At 46.4% G+C, this 23,981-nt stretch overlaps 1 protein-coding gene across 10 annotated transcripts in view; it reads right to left on the bottom strand.

Annotated features, from left to right (window-relative positions):
• Positions 1-23,981, bottom strand: part of NRAP (nebulin related anchoring protein) — a 76,687-nt gene that overhangs the window by 34,906 nt on the left and 17,800 nt on the right. For 6 of the 10 annotated variants that reach the window (XM_047824878.1, XM_047824876.1, XM_047824874.1 and 3 more), the window contains 12 exons: positions 23,623-23,727; positions 20,371-20,478; positions 19,335-19,451; positions 14,899-15,006; positions 13,821-13,925; positions 8,655-8,753; positions 7,048-7,152; positions 5,797-5,904; positions 5,449-5,550; positions 3,465-3,662; positions 2,793-2,897; positions 282-380 (listed from right to left, as the gene is read on the bottom strand). In XM_047824878.1, coding sequence (XP_047680834.1) covers positions 282-380; positions 2,793-2,897; positions 3,465-3,662; positions 5,449-5,550; positions 5,797-5,904; positions 7,048-7,152; positions 8,655-8,753; positions 13,821-13,925; positions 14,899-15,006; positions 19,335-19,451; positions 20,371-20,478; positions 23,623-23,727 — 1,359 coding nt within the window. Of the gene's footprint in view, positions 1-281; positions 381-2,792; positions 2,898-3,464; positions 3,663-5,448; positions 5,551-5,796; positions 5,905-7,047; positions 7,153-8,654; positions 8,754-13,820; positions 13,926-14,898; positions 15,007-19,334; positions 19,452-20,370; positions 20,479-23,622; positions 23,728-23,869; positions 23,959-23,981 lie in introns of those variants that run through there. The other 4 variants (XM_047824875.1, XM_047824872.1, XM_047824880.1 and 1 more) reach the window with 3 other exon arrangements.

Here is a 23,981-nt window from a genome sequence, read left to right on the forward strand (position 1 = left end):
GAAGAAGAAAGCGAGACGGGGCAATACCGAAAGCTGAAGTGAGAAGCATCAGTCGGCATCTGTCCTCACAACCAGCAGAGAAGGGAAGTGAGGTAAGGCAGAGAGAGCTGGGGTCCGGTGCCCAGAGACAGCCTGCAGGCTCTGGGAGAGCCAGGCCCCGCCTGTCTAAAGGAGAGGCTCTCTGGTGCCCGGATCGTGTCCGGGAGGCACCTGCTGTGGTCTCAGAGACGCCTGGCCCGTGACACGGCAGCATGGCGGAGAAAGGGCAGCTCGGGACTCACTCCGCTCTGCAGCTCCTGGCTCTTCCTGGCGTGTGCCATCTGGGAGCTGTCGGTCACACTGGTGAACTTGAGCTCGTCCGCCCTCTGCCTGTAGTTTTTCTGTTTCCAAAGAAAAGGGACAGCGTAGCATTAGGGGTTGGCTGTCCCCCCCACCACACTCGTGCTTACATCCGCACGCGCACTTTCAGTGACCCGTGCATCTTCTTGGGGGGAGGGGGACCGTCACGGCTGGTCCGGCAGCTTAATCGGGACCACACAGGCCTGAGGCAGCCCGCTCTGGTGAGCCTCTTTTAGTTCCCACCCTTGAGTGAGAACTTGAGCCTCTCCCTCAGGAAACCCTATGTTTCACCTTATGCCCTGGGATGCACCCATTTTATAAATCGAGACCTGACACAGGAAAAGTGACATGGAGGGAACTTGGCTTTACAACCAGGAAGACGGAGGCCAAGTCTCGCCTCTGCCCCTTTCCAGCTTCATGACCTTGGGCACCTCTCTTGGTCACCCGAGCTGCTCTTGCTACAGCGGCACAAAAAATAGAAGCTGTCTCACTCTGGGGTGGGGCAGAGGCTTCAATGCCATGCTTTCCGCGAGCGGAGTCCGCGGACACAGCAACGGTTCACATCAGCCGTCACCGTTGGGCATGGTGCCATCACGGCTATCCAAGGATCCCCTATGCCATAGGGAACGGGGACACCGGGAGCCACAGGTGGGAGGCTGGCGGTCGGGTGGGATCCAGCCTCCCAGTTCCTTCATGTCCCAGATCGCCGAGGTCTCGTCCTCACTGTGTCCCCGCCTCACACCCACAAAGTAACTGGCAAGATTTCAAATGTGCTAATTCTGTCTCCCCACAGGGACTTCTTGTCCCTCCCGGAGGTTAGTGCCTCTGGCTTTTCCACCGGAGGTGCCAAAGTGGACGGGAAGGGCGGCCGCTGGGGGTGGCTTCACTGAAGCAAAAGCCTCGTGTGGCGGGGAGAGCAGAGGTGAGCACCACACCAGTTCTGTCAGCAAGAGGGTCACGGGCACCACCTGAACCCAGAGTCGGGTCTGGAATATCGGAGACTCCAAATTTCCTGCCTTTAGGGAAAAAAATTCTCCAAAGAGACTTGCAATTTTCCTCTCTAGTTCCAGTGTGTTGAATGGGAAAACTCCTTCACCACATAATTGAAGGAAGTCGCATCTCCCTCCCACGGTCGGAAATTCCTGATTATTCCAGGCTCCGCATGGGTCAGATCATAAGAAGTTACTGAGGAGCCAAGAATCCACCCTGGACAGGGCACAACAGAAACATAAGACAGGCGAATAGAATAGTGTTTTCCCGGCCCTCGAGGAGCTTAATAATTCGTAGGCCGAGGAAGTGAGACAGAGATGGAAATTCCTAGGGCTGGAGGTCAGCTGGCTGGGTCTCCTCATTACCCTTTATCCAAGGCAAACGGGGCTTGGGTTTTCTCCACTTGGGAGTTCAGCACGCCTGAACTGAGTCATAGGAACCCTGACCTATCTCTATATCCTAACCTTATTTCTTTATTTCTATATCCTAACCTTAAGCGTGTCTGTGTCTGAGAGAAGGATGAGCAGTGGAAAAATAAGAGTCACTTACAAAACGTGCTTCGGGGATGCACTACCACCTAATGGTCAGAAGCTGGGGCATCGGGCCGAACACACTGGGACAGAGCCCAGCTCTGCTCCTCCCTCGAAACTCTCAGTCCCTCTTCCCTCACTAAAATGATCTTCACCGGGGAGTAATAGTGTCTCCTCACACAGGGCCGCCATGGGCAACGAATGAGCAGTATGCATGCAACGTCCTCAAAGTGGTCAATCAATGACAGCAACGGCTGCGGGACTGTGCAGCTGTTATCACTATTATTACCATTTGCAAAAGATACGCCGACTCAGCCTTCCTGGTCCTGACACAAGAATTCCCTTTGAGGATCCCAAACAGAGCTCCTGAAATAGTCACACTTCCAAATGAGATGCCCTTCAAAAGTCTTCCTCTGCCGGCTGCCAAAGCCCACTTTGCCTGGTGAAGAGAGAGCCGCAGGGACTCTCAAACACTCCCTGTTCTACACGACAGAAAGGGTCGGAAGGCTCGAGTGACGTGACCGGAGTCTGCAGTGAGTCGAAGGCACAGCACCGGGAAGAGTGCTGACCTCCAAACAGCAGACCCTCTGATTCAGGAGGCAGCACGCACGCCTCACGTGACAAACACATTTTCCCACGTGCTAATCGACTGCGTATTACAACCCTTCTGGATTATTCTTTGGCTGCCCCTGCTCCTCTATGTAAACTGCTAAGGCTTCTCACGAATGCCTCCCCGGATGGGGGAGGGCCTGCAGAACATTCGTCAGGGTACCCTGCAGGCGCGAAATGAAGAGGTCCTCCTCTGAGTCCCCCTCGAAACAAGCCGGGGGTCTGGGGAGGGGGCATCAGGGGAAAAGACGGCGTTCGGCGAGTCGCGGGCTGAGAACCACTAGGAGCCGGCGGGGGGGGGGGGGGGGGGCGAGCTCAGGTTACCTCGCTGATCAGCTGTCCCGCTTTCTTGGCCTGCTCCAAATTGAGGCTCCCCTCTGTCAGCCACCCGACTCCTTTCATCCACGCCAGGTCGGCCTTGTACTGCAGCTGCAAGAGAAAACCCAAGCTGTAATCAGACGTGTGGGTGCAAAGAAGATGGGAGAGTTCGGAAAACCCTTGTTCTTGCATTTGTAGAACTGCCCTCGGCTCTTTCATAGTCGGGCTGGACTGTCCTTGCGGGTGAGGCCACTGGCTCCCTTTGAAACCAGCAGATCATCTCCCACCTTAGTGCTCAAACACCACAACCGCACCATAAAGAGGGCTTTTCACACAGTTTTGACCGAACATCGTATCTCCCAACCTGCTAAATTTCCAAGATTTACTTGCCATTTTCAACGCTCGCCTCCTCCTTGCTCAGCGCCGTGATCAACACATCTGGCCTTCTGCACCAGCTCTGAGCCCCAGTCCTCCGCCCTCTTGCCTCTGCTGTCTTGACTGTATCTAGGGCACAACCTCCCCACCCACCTTCCCTGCGGCCGACGCATCTCAGAAGTTCTTCCTGGTCCTCAGGGTCACGGAACAGACTCATGCACAAGTTCCAAATCGCTATCAAGACGTGCCTGTGCCCAACCGCGAGAGGTGCAGGGAGAGAACTGGGATTGAGTGAGGGCTCACCTCGCTCTGGAGCCCGTAGGCTTTCTTGGCCCACTGAGTCTTCATGTCCTCAGGCAGCACAGTGTATTCATGCAGTTTTTTCCTGTAGTCCAGGTCACTGGCCAGAGCTTGGGCCTTCTTAGCATGCTTGATGTGTACCATGTCCATGGGTAGGTGGAAGCGGGTCTTACTCTCTTCAAAGCCTTTCTTGTATTCGACCTTGAATGTACCGACAAGGCCCATTACTTGAGGTCGGCCTTTGCAGAAGCGGTTCAAAACACAGAAAAGCAGCCCGGGCTTTCATGAGGAAACGACAATGTCACTCATCTGTCAGAAAGGTGGGGCCCAATTTCTGGCTCGGGAAGGCGGTGCTGCTGAGGAGCTGAGGCCCCATGCTGCTCTGGCTCTGGCAGGAATGCCTCTCACCAATATGAAATCTTTCTCCCTGGCTTCTCCAGGAGGAGAATGCTCGATCTACGGTTTCTGCGGAACCTTTACGAGGCAGAATAACAGAGCTTGGGCTGCAGAGCCAGACAAGTCTTAGGTCAGACCTGGTCCACCCTTTGCCAAGTGGATGACCTCTGGGGCTCATGTTCCTCAGGGGACTATTGCAATAAGCAAGATAGCAGCTGAAACCTGCTAAGTGCAGGGACTGGCAGAGAGCAGCCACTTGGCAAACGTTCCCAATGAGGATGGCAATGACAGTGGTGATGTCGGTGATGACAGCGGTGACAGGGGTGATGGTGGTGTGGTGGTGAGGAAAGGTGGCATGCCACAGTGGAGTCAGTATGGTTCCAGAAGTTAGACTTCTAGGATCCAATCTCTACCTTTACCACTGACTACTACACAAGTTTGGGCAAGACACCATCCTTTTGGCCCCAACTCCTCCCGCTGAAAATAAGAAGTATAATTCTGTTCTCTGTCTAACCTGTAGCCAAATTCTCAGTGTCTCTGTATATTTCACGATAACGCACTTCACAGGACGTGTTCTGTAGGCACATCCAAGATGGCGACCCAGATGCCAACTCTCTCATTCTGTTTAAACCATGGCTCCTTAATGACTCACCAAGGAATTATATCTGGCTGTGCCATGCAGCCTGCACCAACTTGGAGCAGCCGCTGTGAAGCAGAAACTCAGTGCTCGTGTGTCCTTTTGGCCTCCTCGGCTTTGGCAGGGAAGGCCTGATCTGAAACCGAGTAGGTCCCTCGTAGCAGAACCCTCCCTCCCCAAAGGATTTCGGCAGGTGACGTTTACCAAGGTTCATCTCCAGCCACCACAGTCATTTACCAGCAGGGTCATTTCGATTGGTTGGAGTTTAGGCGACTCAGTTATCTGCTAAACATTCTGAGTATCAAGTGTGTCGTAGCCACAGGATTCATCCAGGACATTGTCACAACAGGGCGCTTGGTGTCTAACTCTCCCCGTAAGAATTAAGCTCCGCTGGGGAGGAACCTGTTATGTGTTGTCCATTCTGATAGCCCAGGTGTCTTACATGGGATCTTGCCCATAGTAGCTGCTTGGTAAACATCTGTGGGATGAATAACTGTGGCCGGACACCTTTGTACCTTGAGCAGTAGAAAGAGATGACTGTTGGGGGCCCCACCTCTCATCTATTTTATTTTAATTTTTTTAATGGAGAGAGAGAGACACAGAGCATGAGCAGGGGAAGGGGAAGGGGCAGAGAGAGAGGGAGACACAGAATCTGAACCAGGCTCCAGGCTCTGAGCTCTCAACACAGAGCCCAACGTGGGGTTGGAACCCATGAGCCATGAGATCATGACCTGAGCCAAAGTCGGACGCTTAACTGACTGTGCCACCCAGGCGCCCCTATTTTAAAAGAACAGTATGCTTTGGCTAGATAAAGAAAGCAAACAAACTTCTCACACCAACAGGGAAAGAAATTGTAGATGGAAGTCAATAAAAAGGTAGCAGTGAAGTAGGTCCTGGAAGGACTCTTAAAGTAGCACAAGCCCGAGAAAGTGTGGAGGACGGAAAAGCGTTTACCTCACTGCTCATCTTGGCAACCTGCAGAGAGTGCAGAAGCCTGGAGTCCGTAGTGCCCATGACTTTGCCTTTTGATTTTTCGTACTCTTCCTTATATTTAATCTTGAGAGAAAGAAAAAGGTTTACTGTGAGGGGAAAGGAAACTCTGCCATCGAAGGGGCTCTGGTATCCACAGGGCAAGGGGAAGAGTTCTGAAAACAACCTCCCCATCTTTCGCGAAGCCAGAAGAAGATTAAAGAGGCATGATGTTTACAACGTTAGCGGTCATTATTTTTTTTCCGCAGGGCCACTGACATTTTATCGGAACCATTTCTTATGCATTTCTGAGTTAATGAGAGAAAAACCTACATTGCTCGCAAGCTCTCCGGAGGCTTTGGCGGCCAGCAGAGACATAGCATCCAGTTTCAGCTCAAATCCTTTCCCCTTGGCCTTGTCCCAGCCTTCTCTGTACTTAACCTGACGAACAGAAACACAGGTGAATAGGAGTCCCGATCCATCTTCCTGCCAAAGGTTACAAAGACGTTTAAAACAACGACGATGACCACAAAGCTGGTTTCTCCATCTGTTTGCAGACCAGAATCTTGCCTATGATGGTCAAAACGGTAACAGCAATTATTAGCACGGTTTGTTGATTCCTGAGCTGTGGGGCCGTGCAGGGCAGCGGGGATGGGACGGGACAAAGAGAAGAGCCATGTGTCTATCCTTGCTCTGTTGTTTCCTGATCGTGAGACCTTGGGAAAGGCACATTAGCTCTTTCAGCCTTACTCTGCCATTTGAAAAAAAAAAAATCTCCTATTATCTGTCTCAGGGTTGTTGTGGGGATAAACTGGACATAGAACATGAAAACAGATCCCAAGCTGGTAAAGATGGAAGGTATTGGTATTACCATGGTAACAACACCTTCAGTTTATCGGTCCTTCCTAAGTGCCTTCTACTCATCAACTGTACATACGTTGCATTAGGCCTATGAGGCTCAGAGACATCTATGACCTCACACAGGTCACACAGCTTAAAAATCGCAGTGCCAGCATCTGACCTGGGGGATTCTCATACCAAAGCCCATGCCACTGTGTCCCTGCAATAAATGCGTCCTTGGGGGGTGATGATAATTGAATAATTCCATTTTTGGTTGCCTGTCTCAGTGTGCTGCACAGAGCAGGCATTCAATAAATGTTAGTTCCTTTTTTTCTTCTCCTGCCCCCATCTAGAACGAGAAGCCTAATCACAGCCCCCTTGTGACTCCAGGAAAAATCTAGCGACTGAGATTGATCTCAAAACTCGAATTTTCGCCACACAGCAAAGCACCGGTCAGAAGTCACCAGGACGAGGATGACCATGATGGTGATGGCATGTGTGTGTGTGTCTGAGAACATGCTGTGCACATGCTCAGATCATGAGAATTACATTTCTACGATCAGTTTATCCCCCGTGAACTGCCACAGTCCATGAGACAGCAAAATTCAAAACAATAATGTGATGGGCGTCTCTGATGAACGTCTCTCCCCAAACACAACAGCCCCTGCTTGTTGGGACTGGTGCCCTCACCTTCACATAGGTTACGCACCCCCTACCACGTTCTCACCTCCACTGCTTGCTCACCTCACTGAATAGTTCAGCATTGGTTCTGGCCTTCACCAGCTGAGGTATGTCCTGTGGCAGTGTGTAATTCAACTTGTTTTTCTCATAGTCAGCGCGGTAATTCACCTGTTGGATTTAAAATCAACCCACAGGGTAAATGCAAGGTTTTTTTGTTTTTTTTAATTTTTTTTTCAACGTTTATTTATTTTTGGGACAGAGAGAGACAGAGCATGAACGGGGGAGGGGCAGAGAGAGAGGGAGACACAGAATCGGAAACAGGCTCCAGGCTCTGAGCCATCAGCCCAGAGCCCGACGCGGGGCTCGAACTCACGGACCGCGAGATCGTGACCTGGCTGAAGTCGGACGCTTAACCGACTGCGCCACCCAGGCGCCCCAAATGCAAGGTTTTTATACAGACAGGAGGTGAATTTTGGAGGCAAGCCTCTCTTTTTCACTTTCCCCTTAGACCCAATAGCCGACAGGAGTTTTTGGAAAATTTGACAAGGAAGCCTGCAAGTTTATGAGTGTTTTAAATCAGCTGATTAAAGAGGTCAAGTGACAAGTAAAACAAGTCAAAGGCACACTCTGAGTTGTGAGTGTATAAAATATTTCCCTGTGGTTATTTCACCAACTCTCCTTTGAAGCACTATGGATACAGAACTTTTTTTTTTCTTTTTTTTTTTTTTAATGTGCTACACCGCTAAACATCTCACTATAGGCAGAGTAGATACTCAGGGAGTAACTATCAATGGCTGCTCACATTGAAAAAAAAAAGCCATCTTAAGTCACACACAAAAAAGGGCCGACCAGACATTAGGTGATTGTCAGTGGAAAAATAGAGCATCATCTGAAAAGCATCCTTGGCCCCAAATTGAACCTGAGCCTGATCCAACCTATAAATCTAGCTACTATTTTATGGGACATTTGGAGGCCAGAGGAACACATGAAGTCCACATAGGGATCCAGCAAGCAAAGTGCAGACTGTGGGAAATGTAACAGGATAAACAGTCCAGTTTCTTCAATAAACAACTTGCAAGAAAGAAAAGAGAAAAACAGGAAAACTTAAAGATGAAAAGAATCTTAAAGAGCTATCAGCCATTCACAAGCATGGACCTCATTTGGATCTCGTTCCAAACAAACCGTAAGACAAAATGATAACTTTATGAGATCATTGGAACATTGAATGCTAATAGGACACTGGTGGCATTAAGAATTACTATTAGTTTTTTGGGGTGATATACTAAAATTGTATAAATATGTCTAAAAATTTTTAATCATTTAGAGATTTACCCTAAAGTATTGATAGGTTAAATTATCTAATCTTTGGTCTTTTTCTTTAAAATAACACAAAATGGGGAAGTGGATGGGCATATAGATGAAGCATGACTGGCCACGAGATGGTAGTGGTTAAAGCTGATGGACACACGGGGAGTCGTCACATTATCCTTTCTACACTTAAATATATTTGGAATTTTCCATAATAAACAGTTTACATTGAGGGGAGGTCATTTCATGGTTGTCACAAGACATAGGTCACCATGAGTGAAAGCCAAATCCTTTGGGAGCCAGATATCCAGGGGTCACAAAGCAATTGTGAGTCCCCCACTAGGCAAGGACAGGTTACTTACATGACTCAGTTGCTGGGCATTGATTTTGGCTTGGACAATTTGAGGGGTGTTGGTCACAGAGCTGTATTTCAATTTGTCGATGCTTTGCCTATAGTTGACCTGGTTAAAACAAACAAACAAAAAACACTTTTCTCTAAGATTTGCTTATTAGTTCCCTGCCCCTAAGCTCAGCAGAGCTGTGATCCTCTGATTACTACAAAAAGGATCAAAGATTCCAATTGGAAACCAACAGACTCTCCAACCCCACAGACAAGAAAACCCCAACACATGGTAGATTTGAGTGACTTTAACAGGAGCACAGTGAGCCAGTGAGCACAGGAAAAGGTGCTCATCTACGTTATTATTGTTATGAATCAGAGAAATGCATATGAAAACTGCAATTAGACACCCCTCCGCTTTTGCCTGAAGAGTGAACATTTAAGCCACTGACTCTACCAAGGGCTGGCAAGGATGTGGAGCTGCAGAAACGCTCACAACACAGCTGGTGGAAGTGCAGGTTGGCAAAGCTACTTTGGGACCAATATGGCGCTTTGGCATACACACCCATACCTTAGGTCTCAACAGTTCTATTCTTACATGCATTCCCAATGGAAACACACGCACAAGGTCACTTAATTCAAGCCACCTATCTATGCTTAATGTACTTTTCTATATATGCTTTATGCTTCAAAAGAAAAGAGGTCTTTTTAAAAAGGGAACGAAAAATGCAAGAGGGACAAAAAGTCCAACTGATGCCATAGGCACGTCGAGGTGGGAGGCGAGGGCGCATCAGTAGCTCTGGGCGAGGACGGTCTTCGCGTGGCTTCACCCTGTACACCAGCCCCTGCCTGGCCCTCACTTCGGCCCCGTCGGTCTCCCTGAGAAAATGGCCGAAAGCTTCGCAGGTTTGCGAAAGAAGAAGGGTGGGCCGGTTCAGAAGAGAAGGAGGTAAGATAAACCTCCAGCACGGCCTAGTGCACTGACTTCCAGGTTTCCCATCATTTCAAGGCACGGGGGGCTCGTGGGTTTTCTCTTTGGAAAGTACAATTTGCCCTTCAGAGACTCAAGGATTATTAGCCATTTGCCCATGAGAAGACATTCATTCAATTGTCTTCTTTTCCTCCAAACATCCACTAAGAGATGGATGATCTTCCTCCTAAGATCCACTGTAGACAGAATGCGAATTGAGCAGAGAGGTATAGGAACATGTCTGAGGCCTGGCGGCAGGTGACGAGGGAGGGGGTGGCGGTGAGCTGCGCGAGGGCCCAGAGCCCCGCACAGGCGGAAGGGGAGCCGGGATGCAGGCTAGCGAAGATGAAGAGGCTGAAGGTGGGGGATGGCCTGTTCCACAGTCTAAACAAGGCCGGCCCTCAATCCAGGGAAAGGAGGGAAAACTTAACGCACCCCTAACCTATTCCTGACCTTCTTCCCTGCGGCCTGCGTGGTCCCCTGACGCTCATTCATTTGCTCATTCATGCATTCCTTCAGCAAACAGCCACAGAAGGCTACTCTGCACGGAGAGAGCAGGCTTGCACAGTCCGTGCAGATATCTCAGCTGGGCCCTTGCTCCCGGGGCCCCAAACTGACCCGGTGGCTTGTGACACCCGAGCCCCTCTGCCTATAGGCTCCTGGCTAGGCCCTCCCGTCAGCGACACCCCGGTTTTGCTCATAGCAACCAGATCACTGAACACCCCACGCCCAGTCTTCATGCCTCTGTCATATCACCTGAAGCCCGGGACCCCGCCCGGTCTCCCACACAGTGCGGCCGCATCCTTCGGCCTAGGTCACGCCTAAGAACGTCACACCCCTTTGCTGTGTCCCCACTGTCTACTGGCACCTCTGCCCAGACCTCCACCTACCGCCTCTGGCCATACTCCTCTGGCCGCTGGCCCTGCCCTCCGCAAGGGGCACCACTGCCCTGTCCTCCCACCCGCGGTCTGTCTAGAGTCTGACGCCTCTCACTCTATCCGCCGGCTGCTACTTCCTGTTGCTGCCTTCATAGGTGACAGCTCACCTCAGGGAGACTTTGCAGCCCAGAGGTCACAAAATCTGTGACAGCCAGACAGACTACTAGCTGGGTACAGGTGAAGGGCTAGTAGGAGCTAAGGGTTTGGCCTCATTGTTGGGGAAGCATTCAGGAGTGGGGGGGGGGGGGGGGGACTGTGGCAAAGGCCCGCAGCTGCTGCTCAGCTCTGGGAACCAGTTACGGTGCAACAGTGCGGGGCCCGGAATGATCAGATCTTCCAGTTATTCCAAAGAAACCCGAAATCTATTTTATTGTGTCAAGTCTTGCCATTTTTAAATGCTGACGAATCGTTCAACGTTTTTAAAGCCCAGTGACTCAAGTGAAACAGACCTAAGGGCCATTGTCTCCCGTGTCTCCTCCTTGTCACTCCATTCTTGCCTGTCCCACTGCGGGCTAACGACAATCGTGGCTTAAGAATGGTACTTCCTGCGCCTAGCACCACTTCCGGTGCTTCACACACAAGAATGCATTTAATCCAACCACCCTGCGGGCAGACGCTCTTATTATCCCCACCTGACAAGGCAAAAACGGAGTCCCAGAGAACTAAGTTGCCCAAGGTCACCCAGCTAATGTCAGCCGAAGTGGCTCCCACTGTAAACCTGGCTTGCCAAAGCGAGGGTGCTTGGAGCGATTACTTTTTTTTTTTTTTCTTTACAGATGAATCAGGGATCCCCCATAGCCAGAGCTACCATTGTTTAGACAGGCAAATATGTTCTGGGTATGAACAAATGACTTACAAATTAACTCCTAGAACAGGATCTAGGAAAAATTGAGCTTTCCCGACACTGAGCCACGGGGTATTTTGTTGGATTTGGAGATAAAGCACGGCATCGCTTTGTGCTTTTTGGTTAGTGGTCCAGGGAGAGAAGTTTTTGCCCACTGTGAGTTGCGGATATGGGGTATATAGGAAAAGTAGGAAATATAAAGTCATTTCAATGTCAACCATTAATGAGATTAGAGTGCAGTTGCATCCTGGTGCATTAACTCAGAGGGGAAATTATCATCTCATAATAAAGAGTCTATTAGAGTTCAGAATTATGCATGATAAAATGTCACGAAAACTGTATTTTTTTTAAAAGGCATATTCCTTCCCAATAATTCTGCATTAGTATGTTGCAGAGCACAATTACTCTCCTCTGCGGGACATAATTAACAGTCTCCAAGATTAATCACATCTCTGCAACATCACAGATGCTTGGCCATTGCTTCAATCTACTTTCTGAAGGAGCTCTTTGCTGAGGGTGGAATCTCATTTTAATGCTATTAGTGTTGATAAAATCCATCTGAAGGGAATGCTCTCTAATTAAAGACGCATGCTTGTTTATTTCATTTCATAGCTATTTGACCACCTTTAGAGCCACCAGACAGAGGGACCATAAATGCTCTTGTAATGGATTCCCCCCAACTTCCTTCCCCCAACTTCCTTCTCCCAATACTTCCTCTATGTAAATCTCTACATTCTGGGGTGGTAAATTCAAATTCACATGGGAGCCAGGAAGGGAAGGTAAAGGAGAATAAGATAACCCAGAGCAGCTGCCCCTCAGTCCCAGCCAGTTGCTATCATGCAGGAGCTAGGGTGGCCATTCCCAGCATTTTTAGATTTTTCCAGAAGAGATGAAAATATGAATTTTTACATGAACTCCCCAAATCTCTATATGTTGGTCCAATTACTTTTTCAACTCTGTGTGATCAAACTAAACGTCTCTGTAACCTGGATCTGGCTCTTGGGCTTCTAGTTCAGAATCTCCCTCTGCTTCTAAATAGTATTTCGAATCCAGTCTGGTTTGATTCTCCTATCAGACTCGTGCAGCTGACCAGGCTGTATTTCAGGTGCGTGGTTTGATTCCACAGCCTTCCACAGACAAATGTAATAGCAAGTCCTGTTATAATGGGAGTACAAAGTTGTAGGAATCTCTCTCCACTTGACTGTGCTCTTAGGCATGACTGATGGAGTTCTACGGGCTGAGCAGACACTCGCATTTTAATGAGGTGCTCTTGGTCCTCAAGTTTCCCAGGTAATGCATGCAGCCAAAATAGAAAGGAAGTAGCTTAGGTAGTCAAGTGTAACCTTGGGTTTCATGAAGGTGATGTGAGAAAGTCAACCCAACCAAACTTCCTGGGAAAAGAAGAAGCAAAGCTTAGGCCCTTTATATTCCTTGACTTCCCATTCTTTGCTTTACTACACATTTGAAAAGCTTATTTCATTCACCAAACTATCCTTTGCCGGTGACTGTCCTTTGCTGTCCCGTAAGCCGTGCGTTCAACACTGGAGATGCCCAGCTGAACCCGACAAGGCTCCTACTCTGAGCAAAAGGGAGAGCGACCCAAAGACCTATTTACCGAGAGCAACACCCAAGTCAACTACTGAGGTCATGCTGATCCCAAGGGAATGTAAAGGAAAGTAGCACTGGGCATTGAGTAAATGTATGTTGAATTATTTATTAAATTATTGACTGGTTGGAGATAACCATCACTGGCCAATAACTAGGATATGAACTCAGTTCTAAACCACCTTAACTACTTTTTAAGATAGCAGATGACTTTAATCTTTTTCTTTGTACTTTTCTGTATTTCCTAAATTGCCTGTAATAAGCATGTACAGTAAAATTCTTACACTTAGAAAACAATAAATTTAATGAATTATACTTATTTCATTGGGACAAGTCAAACTGTACCTAAATAAAATCACCACTATAGTAATTAAGAAATACATATACTTTCCCAAGTGCTCCCGAGAGAAAACTGAGTCAACATTACCACTTCCTCTCAACTTTTAGCTATTTTATTTTACTTCCTGCAGTCCTTCAACGTACCATACTCCAAAACTTTAAATTAAGAAAAAAAGAAGCTCCTCATTGCTAAAGAACGATTACTTTCAATGTGCCCAACAGCAGACATATTCCACCAAATTCTGTAAGGAGATACTGAAGAGCAGGTTATTTTCAAGATGGAACCAGAGTTGTCCCCACCTTACATGGAAAATCTAAGAGTTTCCAAACACGCATACATGGGCTTCCTAGGGGGAAAGTTCCCCTTCTTAATCCCTTCCATCTGTTACGAACTGTTATATCTTATCTCTTTCCATCTCGCTACTTAAGAATCACTCCACAGGAGGAAGGGACAAGCAATAAAGCAGAAGGTGCTACCGGAAGAGAACTTACATCTTTCAAGGGAACCAGTCTCACTGTGGTTTGATAGGAAGGAGTAAGCGTGGCTGGGTAGTTGTAGTCCACAACGTCGTGTTTATAATCAGCCTTGTAGGCAACCTGAAACACAAAGAAAAAGAAAGAAAGAAAGAAATTAGTCCCCACTTTCTTTTGACCTTGTTTGAATGACATAGGAAACTTCTAAAAAGTAACAAGAAATAAAATTAATTCAGTTTCACCACCTCCAAGGAAAATTAAATTATGTTCGCACTTTGCCTTTAATTCATTTGAATTCTTAATTAATCCAAAATTAGTGAACTTCCATCTGTAGCACATTTTTATTTTATCTTTCTTATTAATTATGGAACCCCTTACAAAGGGAAGCAGTGGCACATGGGTATATGATGAAAGAGCTTCTTGGCTAAACCCCCAGAAAATAAACGAAAAGTCAAGATTTAAAATTTTTTTTTTCTATAGGTCAAATTTGACATTCTCAAGCAGAGGAAATTTGACCTTTGTATGTTTTAATAATGAAATCAGTTTCTTTTAAGTGCCCTGTACCTCCAAGATTTACAACCTGACATTTGCAACCCTGTCAACCCAACTGACAAAGCCAAGGAGAGATTAACAGATTACACGCAATGGGATCCGATCTATTTCGTTATCCCACCACCTTGACCGGCACTTGCCCACAGGAGGTCTTCAATGAACACTACCATTGAATACATGAATGAACCAACCAACCCACTAACCAACTCCAAACAAGCCACAAACACTATGGAAATTTGAGGGATTTCAAGTAAGAATTATGCTCAGCCATTTTTCTCTCTCTCTCAGAAACGGAATGTTTTTCTCACACTAGATCCATGATAACACATTTAAGAACTCTTTAAGCCAGAGAAAGCTGAGACCAATAAATTGAAGCTTTTGCAAATGGTCAACCTAGCTTTGGTTGTATCGGTTAATGTTTACACAATAGAATACTGACTTTTACAAAGAGAAGTCGAAAAAGAATTGGCTGAAATCTTCACGTTTCACCTCCCTCCACCCCAACAGGTCCCCAGACCTACAGGCCCTTCAAACTAGGACTCACATTGCTTGCCAGGCTTCCAACCTTCATAGCATGGAGAGTCCGTCTGTCCATACCAACTCCTTCATAGTGGCCCCTCATGTGGTTCTGGTAGTTTTCTTTATATTTATTCTACACGGAAACACAAAACTTTCAAGAAAAGCATTCTCCTCCCAACCTGTTGAAGATAAACTACTACTCATCTTAATGCACTAAATTGTTAATATAAATGATTACATAGAACCTACCGAAGTAGTCAGTGCCTTGCTGAGTAAAAAAGACAAACCTTTTTTTAACAAAACAACTTACACTTCAAGCAAGCACAAGAGGCTGGAGTGAGGCCAGAACACGGGCACACAACCAAACATAGGATCTGGGTGAGCACAGGCAGTACACAACAGACCCAGTTTTCTTGGAACATTTCTAATTGTAAATATACCAGATCTTCCCCCCTGTGAAAACCTACCCTGAGCGTGTGGCGCTCCCCAACGGACAGGCGCTGATTATGCAGGTGCTCGGGGCTCATGTAAATCACTGCGGGCTATTACCTCCGTTTCTAATTATATGAAGAATATAACCTGAGCTTTGCCAAATTCTGTGATTTTTACACCATAAGTGGGTTACGACTAAAACCATGGGAAGTCATGACGTCATGTCCGTCCCAAATGCAGCTTACCAAATGAAGAGAAAACCAAAACGGGATACCAAGAAGTCATAAACAGGACCATTTTGGGTGGCTTGTAACGAAGCTACGTTAAAATAATCTACCCTGGGAGGCCATAGAGTTTCTAGGCAGTGATCCTTTTTTTTTTAATGTTTACTTATTTTTGAGAGACAGAGAGAGGCAGAGCGTGAGTGGGGGAGGAGCGGAGAGAGAGGGAGACACAGAATCTGAAGCAGGCTCCGGGCTCTGAGCTGTCAGCACACAGCCCGAAGCGGGGATCGAACCCACAAACTGTGAGATCATGACCTGATCCGAAGTTGGACTCTTAACTGACTGAGCCACCCAGGCGCCCTATAGGCAGTGAAATTCTTTAGACAAATCTATTACTATGTCTGAGACACGATCCTACTCGGCTCATCTTCACAAACACTCCATGATGAGGAGGGACTTAGTATCATCCCCATTTTATAGGTGGACAAAGTGGCTCAGAGAGCTTAAACAAGTTGCCCCAAGTCGAACACTTGGCTAATCATGGAGCGAGGACTGTCAGCTCCGAAGCTGGTGCTCTTAACCCCTACATTTAGGCAATAAATTCCTCCCTGAACCTTACAAATTCACTCAGGATTTTAAATTCTACTATTATGTGCAGCTAAGCAGAAATAAAATCACAGCTAGCATGGGTCCTTGATGTGCTCAACGAAACGTCCCCAGAACTTTGGGAATTTCCAGGTTTGCGAATGCCACTCTAGCATGTCTCTGCTCATCTGTAAGATGATGAAAGAACATCTGGGTCCCCAGGTTAAAGGGGATCGGGTACTAAGAAGCACGAGGTCACATTGAGAGGCGATGTTACATGCTCAGCCAGCCTCCCTCCCCAGCATTCACCACCAGGAGCCAGCTACCGCTACACAGGAAGAACACAAGAGGATGGGTGCTACCTTGAGGACTCAAGGTCATGTGTGCGGCGGGGGGCGTGACAGAATTTAACACTACATGGACTACTGCCTGCAGGCAACCTTAATCAAAACTCTTAGGTATTCGTGCCTAAGAGGCCATGCTTCCGGGACAAACAGATATATTCACACAGACTGTCTCTTAAGAGACCTAGAAACTAGCGCATCAACAAAGCCCCAAACCAACGCTGAGGTGTTAAAAACTCACATCACTGGTGAATTTTGAGATCTTGCTCACGTTCCTGAATTGAGGCGTCTCACAGTAGTTGATACTGTGACCTTTACTACTTTCCAGGTCCTTCTTATATTCCACCTTGGAAACCAAAACACCAGATGCACAGTAAAACCAAGCCCGAAGCCACTCTTGAAAAATGTCACCAGGGCTTTACTAGGATATTTTTAGAAAACTTTCAACCCAGCATTTAAAAAGACCAGGCATAGGATACAGTAAGTTAGCAGTACATGTTTTCCTTTCAAATAATAAATAAGTAAATCAACAATTTGGTTCTGAAAATTAAAGATATATATATATATATATATATATATATATATAGTCCCTTTCAAGAGAAATGACAGTAAGATATATATATATATATATATATATATATATATATATATATAGTCCCTTTCAAGAGAAATGACAGTAAGATTTCATAGAGCCCAAGAAGGGGCAAAACAGGTTTGAGAAATCAGGACAGTGGTCACTCTTGGGGGAAAGTGTCTGTGGGATTGGGAGGGATATGTCTGAGTCATGTCCTGCTTCTTGATCTGGATCTAGGCACACAGATGTGTCCACTTGTGGAAATCCTTTCCCTTATGTACACATGACCTATACACCTCTCCGTATGTACACTTCAATAAAACGTAGGCCCAAAAGTTGCTTTACAAAGCAGTATAATAACTGAGACCACTAACAGATGCATCGAGTGCCTTCTAATTTTAAGTGGGTTGGCTAGTTGAGCTCCCCTGGGTAGCTGGATGCAAGATGTGAGGCTACAGTCATGAAATAGACTCCAAGTCATCCTAGGTAATTGGAGGAGGCAGCTGCAGACTGATTACCACGAATAGAGCACGACTGGTTTGTCTTACGGGACAAACATAACAGCGAAAAGAAACCGAAGGTTCTCTTGTGACACCTCACCAAGAAAATATATATAATTTGTTATCCTATCTTATAAAACATATGGTGGAAACATGCTTGTTAAAGTATGCAAGATGCGGGGCGCCTGGGTGGCTCAGTCGGTTAAGCGTCCGACTTCAGCCCAGGTCATGATCTCGCGGTCCGTGAGTTCGAGCCCCGCGTTGGGCTCTGTGCTGACTGCTCAGAGCCTGGAGCCGGATTCTGTGTCTCCCTCTCTCTCTGACCCTCCTCCATTCATGCTCTGTCTCTCTCTGTCTCTCTCTGTCTCAAAAATAAATAAACGTTAAAAAAAATTAAAAAAAATTTTTTTAATAAAGTATGCAAGATGCATTATAATGCTCACAATCTGATATAAAGTGAAAAAAGTACACCAGACCGTAAATATAGTTGAATTCTAATCTATAAATGTCTTCATATTCATAAACTAGGTTATAGTATCTTCACCCAGACAAAGGCCAAAATGTTAACAGTGTTTTTCCTGGGTGGTAAAATGGTACTTTCAGAGATCTGGTTCCAATTCTGTTCCTGAAAGTCTCTCTAAACCAGAATAAGACACTCTACATTTCCAGACCTACGACAAAGTGAGGACCTAACAATTTCAAAGGTTCCATCTAGATCCACCGTTCCGTGAATCGAGAGCAAGTTCCGGCAACTACCGGATTCTGTTCTTGTGGTGTGAAAGCAGTCATCGACAGCGTGTAACCAAACATGAGGTGGTGGTGTTCCAATAAAACTTTATCTACAAAACCGGGCTATGGGTCAGATTTGGCACTCGGGTTGTAGTTCGCTGACCTCTGGCCTGGAGCATCAAAACCATCACGAACATTTGTTTAAAGAGCAGATTCCAAGACCTAGGCACCCATCTATGACTCCAAAATACGTGAGTGTCCTGCTAAGAAGAGGAAAATGTCACTCTCGGGGATTCTGAGCAGCCCAAGGTTAGAGGACCGCAGAGTAAGTAACAGTTCGGGGTTAAGGACGGACCTTTTGAGGTTAGAGAAGAAAAATATGTTAGGATATTTGAATATCTATTTCTCGGTTGCGGATAACTGATTAAGGGATTACTTTTAACAGCTCTCATTCTTCCCTGTCGCAAGAGATGTCTAACTCAAATGCCTTTAGGATCCAGAGAGGAAATGTGTGAGAGGCTGCTGTGAAAGAAAGGACTGGAGGGCGTGATGAGGATCTGGGAGCGCCAGGGGTTATTTCCTTGCCAGAGTCCCAGCAATTCAAAAACTCTGAAATACCAGGCAGCCCAAACAACACACAGCGCCTGGCAGCCAGTCCAGCCTCCAAGGTAACGGGAATTCATACGACACGCACAGCTTCTGGGAAAGCTGGCTAGAATTATGAGAGGATAAGAGAGGTGCAATGCTGCAAACACTTTCTCATGTTCGATGTCCACTCTTTGACAATGACATTTCGTGATAAAGGTTGGCTAGGGCAGTATCCTGCACCTAAAAATCTACTGCCTGAAATGTCTGACAGTCTACAGCCCTATGGGAATTCGAGAAGACACTTTTGAACCCTTGGAGACACTTAATTTTAAGTTCAGGTTGTTTGATTCTGGGCTCTCTTGTGAGTTGCTTTTTACGGTGCATTTGTTCCATGGGAACTGGTAACGACGTATAGCGCATAAGCCACAGTCCGTGGCATTTTTCACTCTGGGGTCGCCCCAGTGTCCACTGTCCCCCACACGCACCTCGCTCACAAGCTTGTTCACGCTCTGTGCCCGCTTGAGAACCAAGTTGTCTTGAGCTGGGAGGGAGTGATAATGTGCAGGCCCTTTCATCTTGTTGAAGTCCTGCCTGTATTTTATCTGAAAGAAACACGCAAGGAGGGAATTGTTGTTTTCGTGCTTCAGGAGAGAAGTGACTCCAAAATGACCTCGCATTTAGCGTCAACATTTGCCGAATAGAACTTTCTGAAGGGAAAGTTAAAAAATCACAGGGACTTTTTTCTCCATGAAATCCATAAACCACTCGGTTCCTTTTGTATTAAAATTTTTACTGGCCCCTTTCACACTTGGTGCCCTTTATGCTTAATTCTGCATGAAGAGACATCTTGAAACAATTGTACCAAAAGGTATCATTCCAAACCCAGCCTGCCCATGGTTTCAACATATTTTCTCACTTAACCTGCTAATGAGGGGCAAAATGAGTAATGTGTTTTACTTATCCTCTTGAGGCAAGAGTGCACCTTCCTTGGCAAATGGGTATAATAACGGAATAGGACAGAGTAAAGGAGTAGGGCAAGTGGGGTGTGAAAATCATGGCTGGCTTCTAACTATATATAGACCAAGCTCAAGTTGTTGTGTTAGATCTATGTGTGCACGTCCCTCTACCGAGTTTAATTATAGCCTATCTTTCAAGGACCGCCAGCTGGCCAACGTGCTGCAAATAAAAATCATTTTATCAACTGGGTTATACCCAGTTTGATAATCATATGGCTTATTTTAATCAGCTCTTCCCCTAAAGTGCTAGGTTTCTAGATGGGCCGTTCAGCGAAGACTCTTCTAGCCCCGCTCATCTGGCTAGCCCAGCATCTGCGCCTGCTTCGGCTGACCTAAAGGGAGTTCCACTGTTTGTGCCAGTCTCCTTTGAAGCAGATAACTGTGACCGAAGAGTCTGAACAAAAGAAGCAGATGTCAGAAATCTGGAGAGAAACTGAGGGCTAACATTTTACTCTGGCTCAGCTCTAAGAAATTGACCTGTGGGTCTTCCCGATGAGGTACTTACATCACTGGCGAGTTCGTTGGCTTTCTTGGCGTTCTGATAAGCTGGGGTGATCATGGCGGGGAAGCTGCCTTTTCCTCTGTGCTCCTCATATTCCTCCAAGTAACCCTGCTGGGCCAGTCGAAAACTTCCATCAGTGATGCTCCCCTCCCTGGATGGCAGTGGGGGGGACTAGCAGTGATACCTCCTAGAGCCTGTTGCCGTAGAGGTCCACCCACACTGGTCCCTCAGGGCCCAGCAATACCATGTGGTGGCTAAGATGGTGGACTTGGTGGTCAGGTCTACTTACTGGTCCCTGGCACACAGCACGAAATAAACGGTAACTATTATCATTATCACCTTCATCATTTCCACCAGATAAATGCGGACATTCTACAAATCTCCATGAGTACATGGAGTACTCATGTCATATCTGACACCTGGGAGGTCCCTCTGTCTTCCAGTAATCTCAGATGCTGCCTTTCTTGGGCCCATTAACAGATCTCTGCAGAGAAACCCATTAACATGCAAGATGCCATTTCCCCAGCAATGTATGTTAATTTGCCAAGAAGAGCATTATATAACTATTTGAATTTTTGTATTTGGGGTGAAAGGCTCTAAATGGGACTAAATGTATATTCCAGACTATTATAATCTGGGCCTGTTTCTTCCTTCCTCTTCCCCACACCATGCGCCGACTCCCACGAAAGCAAACCTCCCCCACGGAACCATCATGATGTGCACTGGCATAAACCTTTCCTGGCAGTGGGATATACTTCAAGACCCTGTCAGACGCCACCCTCTCTCTCGGGAGCTCCTCCCTCATTCCCAGTCCTGCCCCAGGCAGAATCAGCTGCTTCCTCATCTGTGTTCCCACAAATGTGAAACTACCTCATGTGCCCCCTGGGGCTCATGACTCCCTCCGCCTCCTGCCTCCTCCAAGACAAAGGCCTGCCCTGCTTCTGTACCAGGGTCAGAGTCTGGCACGCCCATTTTCTTAAAATTTTTTAACGTTTATTTTTGAGAGAGAGAGACAGAGACAGAGCACGAGTGGGGGAGGGGCAGAGAGAGAGGGAGACACAGAATCGGAAGCAGGCTCCAGGCTCCAGGCTCTGAGCTGTCAGCACAGAGCCTGACGTGGGGCTCGAACCCACGAACTGTGAGATCATGACCTGAGCCCAAGTCGGACGCTCAACCGACGGAACCACCCAGGCGCCCCATGGCACACACATTTTCTTAAATAAAACGGCTGGGTCAAATTAGAAAATCCAGGCTTCCTTTTTATCCAATAGTGACAACTGTTCAGTCCGAGTGCTCTTTTATGTTTGGATGCCAGAATGTTTGGGGCCAAATGCAGTAAGTAAAAAAAGTTAAGCTTAAAAAAAAAAAAGAAGAAGAAAGGCTCTCGAATTCTTTGGTAATCCCCTCTTTCCCATTCTGCTCTATGGTGTAGGTTTGGTTTGTAGCTTTAGTTTAACTTCTCTGCTTATGTGTATCTATGTCGGGTGTGTAAATCTTTTAGTGAGGCACTCAATCCTACTGGGGAATTGACTGGTTACAAACAATACGTTGATGATATGATACAGTCCATTAACCTAAAAAAACAGTTACTCGTTGAAAAGAAGAATGAATTGTATGGCATTTTAGGCACTACAGATATTTATAGTTTATCTGACTGTCTGTCTGCTTCTCTCTCACTCCCTCCTACTCATGCCTGGCGGGTCCCGCTATATCACACAAGGAAATGCCACCCAAGACTGATCCTCTCAACAGTTGCTGGCGGTGCTATTAAACGACACCCACTTTGATTCTTAGATTTGTTATTACCGTGACCAGAAACTTCAGCCAAGAAAATAACTATGACACTATGAGATTACATCTCATCGATGTGCATAGATATGTCCAGACACGCTCATGTCCTGGCAGATAGCTCTGTCCACATTTAGAGCAAAATATTTTTTGCCAAATATAGGAACCAAATATTTCTTTTTTATAAAATTTTTTTTTCCACGTTTATTTATTTTTGGGACAGAGAGAGACAGAGCATGAACGGGGGAGGGGCAGAGAGAGAGGGAGACACAGAATCGGAAACAGGCTCCAGGCTCTGAGCCATCAGCCCAGAGCCCGACGCGGGGCTCGAACTCCCGGACCGCGAGATCGTGACCTGGCTGAAGTCGGACGCTTAACCGACTGCGCCACCCAGGCGCCCCCCAAATATTTCTTAAAAGTGTTTTTTTTAAGTTGTCTTGAGCCTTCTATAAAATATACTTAAAACATGAAACCAAGAAAGACATAATTTCATTGGGTTTAAAGCACGGAGAGCATTTAATTAACTTATGGTATTTAATAAAAGGGACTTTTTAATTCAAAACTAAACATTTGCAAAGGGGTCACAATCTATTTTCACACACATCCCAAGTCTTCCATGAGTGTCTCCCCAATATGAAGAGATGTTTTATTTTTCTAAAGAGAAATAAGTTGTTTCCTTTCATAAATGATGTATGTCGAATAAATCATGTATATTGTAGAGTCTAGCCACTGACCAAAAATTCAAACAACATGCCAATTAATTTTTAAAAAATCAACTAAGCCCACTGAATGGCATCTTCCAGAACACACGTGGCCGTCCAATACCCTTTACTTACAATGGTGAAAAAATAATGTTCCCTTTCTCTCCTACACCTGTGTAGCACCAGAAAATACAGAGGGACATACAAATAAAAATTAGCTTCTAATTATCATCTCAACCTACCCCTATACCCCATCAATAAGTAGTTCATGTGAGAAATGAAACTGGGGAAAAGATATACATTCTCTGGCATACTGCTTTATCCAGTAACCTCCATAAGACATGTACTTTCTAAGACATGAGTCCTGCTATTCAGTGAAGTGCCCAATAGTTTTTGAGACGTGCATTTGGATCCCTTTCACACTTCTACAGGGATGAGTTAAAATTAGCCAGTCTTAGGCCTTGGGACCATTCTTCAATTAATAGGTGAGAATGCTTTACTCTCGCCAAATCAACCATATTGGTATAGGTTCTTTAATTTAAAAAAGAAAAGGAAAAGCATTGAGAAACTGTTTTTCCTTGGTGGATCAGGTTGAGCCCTGTGCCATTATTTGTGGTTGCTGTCTGGCTGGGAAAATCCACCTCTCATAAATAGGGCAACATAAACCACAGCCCAACCCCGGATTAAAGGGTCATCGGTGTGTCGCAGGCTAGTGGGCTGCTGACCTGAGAACTGACCGTCAGAAAGCAAGTGATGTATCACCTACCTGGCCATACTGGTCCATACATTCCCTTGACGATGCACCTACAGCTCCAGCAGCTGGACTAGCCACCCCCTTCATTTCTCTTTGATATTGTTGATGGTACCTCACCTAAACGAAGGCAAAGGACAAACCTGGTGAATTTAACCTTCTGTGCACAGAAGCCAGGGGAGTAAAACCAAGTGTTTTGTGGAATGTTTTTTTTTTTTTTTCCTGCTTGGGTCCAGGGAGTGTGTCTTAGACATAAAAGTACCAGATCATCGTCTTGGTAAAACGGCTTCAGAGTTCTGAAGGAGAGCTACTTCCTGGACCACGGTGCATGCAAAAGCAGACAGGAAGTCATACTCGCCAGGTCCAGGTAACTT

The sequence above is a fragment of the Prionailurus viverrinus genome, chromosome D2 (genome assembly GCF_022837055.1).
Source record: "Prionailurus viverrinus isolate Anna chromosome D2, UM_Priviv_1.0, whole genome shotgun sequence".
NCBI classification, from domain to species: Eukaryota; Metazoa; Chordata; class Mammalia; order Carnivora; family Felidae; genus Prionailurus; species Prionailurus viverrinus.